Below are 4,215 nucleotides of genomic sequence, written 5' to 3' on the forward strand. Positions count from 1 at the left end.
CCGCCCCGGGTCCTGCCTGACCGCTGGCTCCTCCTCTCCGCAGAGTGGCCGGAGTTCGTGCGCAACTACGCCCCCTGGTGGGCCACCCACACGCTGGACTGGCTCAAGTTCGGCAAGAAGGTGCTGGTGGTGCACTTCGAGGACCTGAAGCAGGACCTGTTCGTGCAGCTGGGCCGCATGGTGCGCCTGCTGGGCGTGGCGGTGCGGGAGGACCGGCTGCTGTGCGTGGAGAGCCAGAAGGACGGCAACTTCAAGCGCTCGGGGCTGCGCAAGCTCGAGTTCGACCCCTACACGGCCGACATGCAGCGCAGCATCTCGGCCTACATCAAGATGGTGGACGCGGCGCTCAAGGGCCGCAACCTCACGGGCGTCCCCGACGACTACTACCCGAGATGATGGGGCGCGGGGAGGGCGGCGGCCTGGCCACGCCCACTCACCTGGCCTCTCCGGTTGGGGACCGCCCCCGTGGCGGCCGCTGCTTGCCCTCGGCAAGCCTCCTGCATGACAGAGGAGGCTCGAGGGAACCGACTGTCCAGGTCCCCGCGCCCTCCGCACCCGCCCCTTCCCTCTTGGAGATGCGGGCTACCTGGCTTGGGGAGTTCTGGTCACAGGCACCAGCGTCTTGTGTCCCCCGTGTCCCTGCGACCACCACTCCGGGTTGCACTGGTGGGCTGCAGGGTTCACCGTTGTCGTGGAGATGAGCTGAGTGTCCTCCCCCGAGTGCCCGCTGATTTGGGTCCTTGCCCGGATGGCTCACGGGGCAGAGCCTCGCTTTCTTCAGGAAGCACTTGCTGTGACATGGCTCAGGTCACCTCCTGTTTGGGAGAAAAACAGCTGGCCGCGTCCCGGAGGCCTTAGATGTCTGGGGTCTGGGTAGGTGGAGGAGAGCCCGTGCTCAAGCAGAATGGGCACCCCAGGCAGGGTCATCGGCTTCCTGAGCGCACCCCAGGCAGGTCACACTGTGGCCCGACCCCACCAGGGCTGGAGTCGCACCTCCTCTCCTCCCTCCCTGCCCAGCACCCTGTCTAGGAGGTGAACTCGGAGTCCTGGATCCCATTCCCAGGGCTCCCCAGGTACCCAACAAAACACCCAGTGACCCAAGGTGGGGGGTCTCACACCTTGATCTTACACTGCCCTTGTGACCCCTACCAGTGGGTCCCGTGCTATCCAGGTGAGAGCCCCAGGGGGCTCCAGATCAGAAGGAACTGCGCCTGGAAGAGATGCCGCTCCTTCCCAGGCACCGGCCTCCCCTTGACCACAGCCCAGTCGGACCCGCCTCCCCCGGGATCCTCCGAGGAAGGGGTCAGAATGACCCATCATCTCCACCCTCCGCTGCTCTCTTGACACCAAACCAAAGGATTTCTGAGGACCTGAGTCACTGATCATTCATTGACCCGAGATCCCCTCCCGCCCCCCAGATCGGATCCTTCCGCTTTACATCCTGTCCACAGGACCCTCCCACGACGTCCATGCAAAAGCCATAGGTCACTGCCTCTTCGCCATCCTGTCCAGGGCGGCTCCCCTGAGCCGCCCCTCTGAAGTCGAAGCTCGTTCCAAACAGCAAAGGGGCCTGGGGAAGGCAAGTGAAAAGAGATATATTTTTTTAAGAGGTCTATGACGAATACATTTCGCCCCCTGGACCCCGGCCACGCAGAGAGAGGGCACAGGAGTCGGACCTGATTCCCTTCTCTGGTTCCCACGACTGTAGGATCTGGGCCACCCCAGGGCCGGGCCAGGGGGCGAATTTCTAGTGTTCTTTCACAAAGCAGCAGCGGACTTAGCCTCCGCTCCCACTTGGAGGGCAGCTGTCTCTGGGAGATTCGGTCCAAGACCTGGACCAGCTCTTTGCCGGTGGTCACCTTGGACCACCCGCCTCTGTCTGAAGATTCCTCAGGTCAACACTATCATTAAATGAGAGTTTTGTTGATAATTCTACCACGTGGCAGAGTGTTGTGTTCATAGATGGGATGTTTGCTTGGGGTGTGTGTGTGTGTGTGTGTGTGTGTGAGACAGAGACAGGTAGACACAGTGACAGAATATCTGGGGCAAGGGTTGGTGTCTAATCCTGAGGTCACTGAGATAGATAGGGCGGGGAAGACAGAGCTCCGGGACGCGGCGTGAGGTTGCTCAGAGCTGAGGGCAGTGTCCCTCTCCTCAGGGCTTGGTCCTGGCTCCTGGACACCATTCTGTGCTCTGATCTGTGCCCCAGGCTACCCTGGGACCCTGTTGTTAAGCCAGGTCTGACCTGGTCACAGACAGAACCCAATCCAACACCCCGGAACCTGGCTCACAGACTGAGCCCTGATCCTGGGCACGTGCTGATCCATGATCTGGGTCTCCTACTGATCCCTTGTCCACACTCCACACGGAGTCTGACCCTAACCATACCAAACCCTGACCCTGGTCATTGACTTCACTCCAACCTGGGTCGTCTGCCCAGAACCAGGGCTGACAGTGTCTCCTGACTGAGCCCTGATCTCTGTCACCTGAGCTCCGATTCCGGCCACAACCTCAACCCCGGTCCTGGTCCTGGAGGAGTCCTGACCTTGGTCACTCTGAGCTCTGGCCTGATCTCAGACCAAGCGTTGGCTCTGGTCCCAGGCTTGATCCCAGAACCCATGTGCGGCCAATTCCCCTCCCACCCCCTATGCAGCCCGTTTCTCCCAGCCAGAAACCAGGGACGCCACGGAGCACCCAGCTGTCCTGGATTCTCCCCCGGGACCTCACGGATCCTGTGCCACATCCCGCTCCCCCTCCCCTTCATGGTGAACGACCGGAAGGTGGGAGGAGCTGGGGGCCAGGGGCCGGGTGAGATGGACAGGCTGGCGCCCTGCTCTGTCCAGTGTCTGCCTTTGCCACCTCCTTGGCAGCCCCCTGGCATAGATCTTTATGGCCAGCCTGGGAAGGACCTTGGTCCTGATTCTAGGGACCCACAGGCAGACCCCCCATCCCTGCAGAGCTCCCACTTAACCAGGTCCCGAGCGGATACGTGTACGGGGCCAGACAGCTTCGGGAAGATGCTCCTGGACAGAGAAGGGGATGAGCTGCTCAGAGCGGAGATCAACTCCCTTTTTGGGGACATGGAGGCTCGTGTGGTCACTGGCCTGAGCACAGAGCTCAGCTGCTGGCCTCTCCTTCAAGGGCCTCAAAGCCCATCCCGTTTGCAGAAAGTGACAGTACCCCTGTGTCCATGGAGGAAGAAAAGCTGCAGATCCCAGTGGTCCTCGGTGCAGGGACACCCAGGCCCCACAGCGGCTGAGAGCTGCCATCTACTCCAGATTCTCTAGGAGCCCTGGAGGTCACTGTGAATGTCTCCAGGGGACATGTGGGAGGGGAGAGAGGATAGAGATACCGGGGAAAGGTCCTGTGCGGACCCCTCCTCCTTCTGGGGGCCTGGCTCCGCTCCCCCTCCCCTCCTCTGGTTCCTTCCCCCCCTTCTTTGCCCTCCTCCTCCCCCCCACTCTCTCTCTCTCTGGCTCTTTCCTCCCCCGCCCTCCCATCGCCTTGTCCCCGTGGTCTCCTCTCCATCTCTGTCTCTACACCCTGCCTCTGGATCCTGGGCTCTCCCCCACCCCTGCCGTCCTCTCATCCTGGGGAGCGGGGGCGACTCGGCGGGATGCAGACGCAGTGAGACAAATGGTACCCAGGCTGGTAACCAAGGAAGTGGTTTCCTTAGCAACAGAATCTGCAGGCACAGGCTGCGCTGCCCGGTCCCTTCACTACCATAGGGAGGGAGGAAGAGCCCACGAGATGTGGGGAGGGGGGGCAGGAAGACAAAAGAGCCAAGAGGAACCCGCGGTCCTGGGCCAGGCAGTTTGGGGGGGATGGTATATCTTTGTCTGAGATGGAGATCACAGGGCAGGGAGTGGGCCAAGGAGGGGAAGATGTCCCTCTGATTATAGCCTCTGCTCCCAAGAGCTCATCCCGCAGGCAGGGGAGGGCTGGAAAGTAGGGAACAGACACAAAAGCCCTCCTTCAAGTCTCCCTTAGAAATTGGCCACAAGGTTGGGGGGTGGCGGGGGGACCAAGCACAGCCCTCTGGGCGGCCAGAGGCTCCGGGAAGTTGAGCGATCTGGTTTGAGACACAAAAGTTGGTGGCAATACCTGGATTATATTCTGGGAGAATCCAGAGACTGTTCAGAAGGTGAAAGAGGCAGAAGAGAATATGGAGAGAGAGAGAGAGAGAGAGAGAGAGAGAGAGAGAGAGAGAGAGAG

The 4,215-nt window shown here is 61.1% G+C and overlaps 1 protein-coding gene across 1 annotated transcript in view; it reads left to right on the forward strand.

The window, feature by feature from the left end:
• Positions 1-1,930, forward strand: part of Wscd2 (WSC domain containing 2) — a 62,649-nt gene extending 60,719 nt beyond the window's left edge. Inside the window, exon 11 of the mRNA XM_048784890.1 lies at positions 44-1,930. Within this exon, the coding sequence (XP_048640847.1) occupies positions 44-396 (353 nt within the window). The 3' untranslated portion in view covers positions 397-1,930. The remainder of the gene's footprint in view (positions 1-43) is intronic.
• The last annotated feature ends 2,285 nt before the right edge of the window (positions 1,931-4,215 follow it).

The sequence above is a fragment of the Marmota marmota genome, unplaced genomic scaffold (genome assembly GCF_001458135.2).
Source record: "Marmota marmota marmota unplaced genomic scaffold, marMar, whole genome shotgun sequence".
NCBI lineage: Eukaryota > Metazoa > Chordata > Mammalia > Rodentia > Sciuridae > Marmota > Marmota marmota.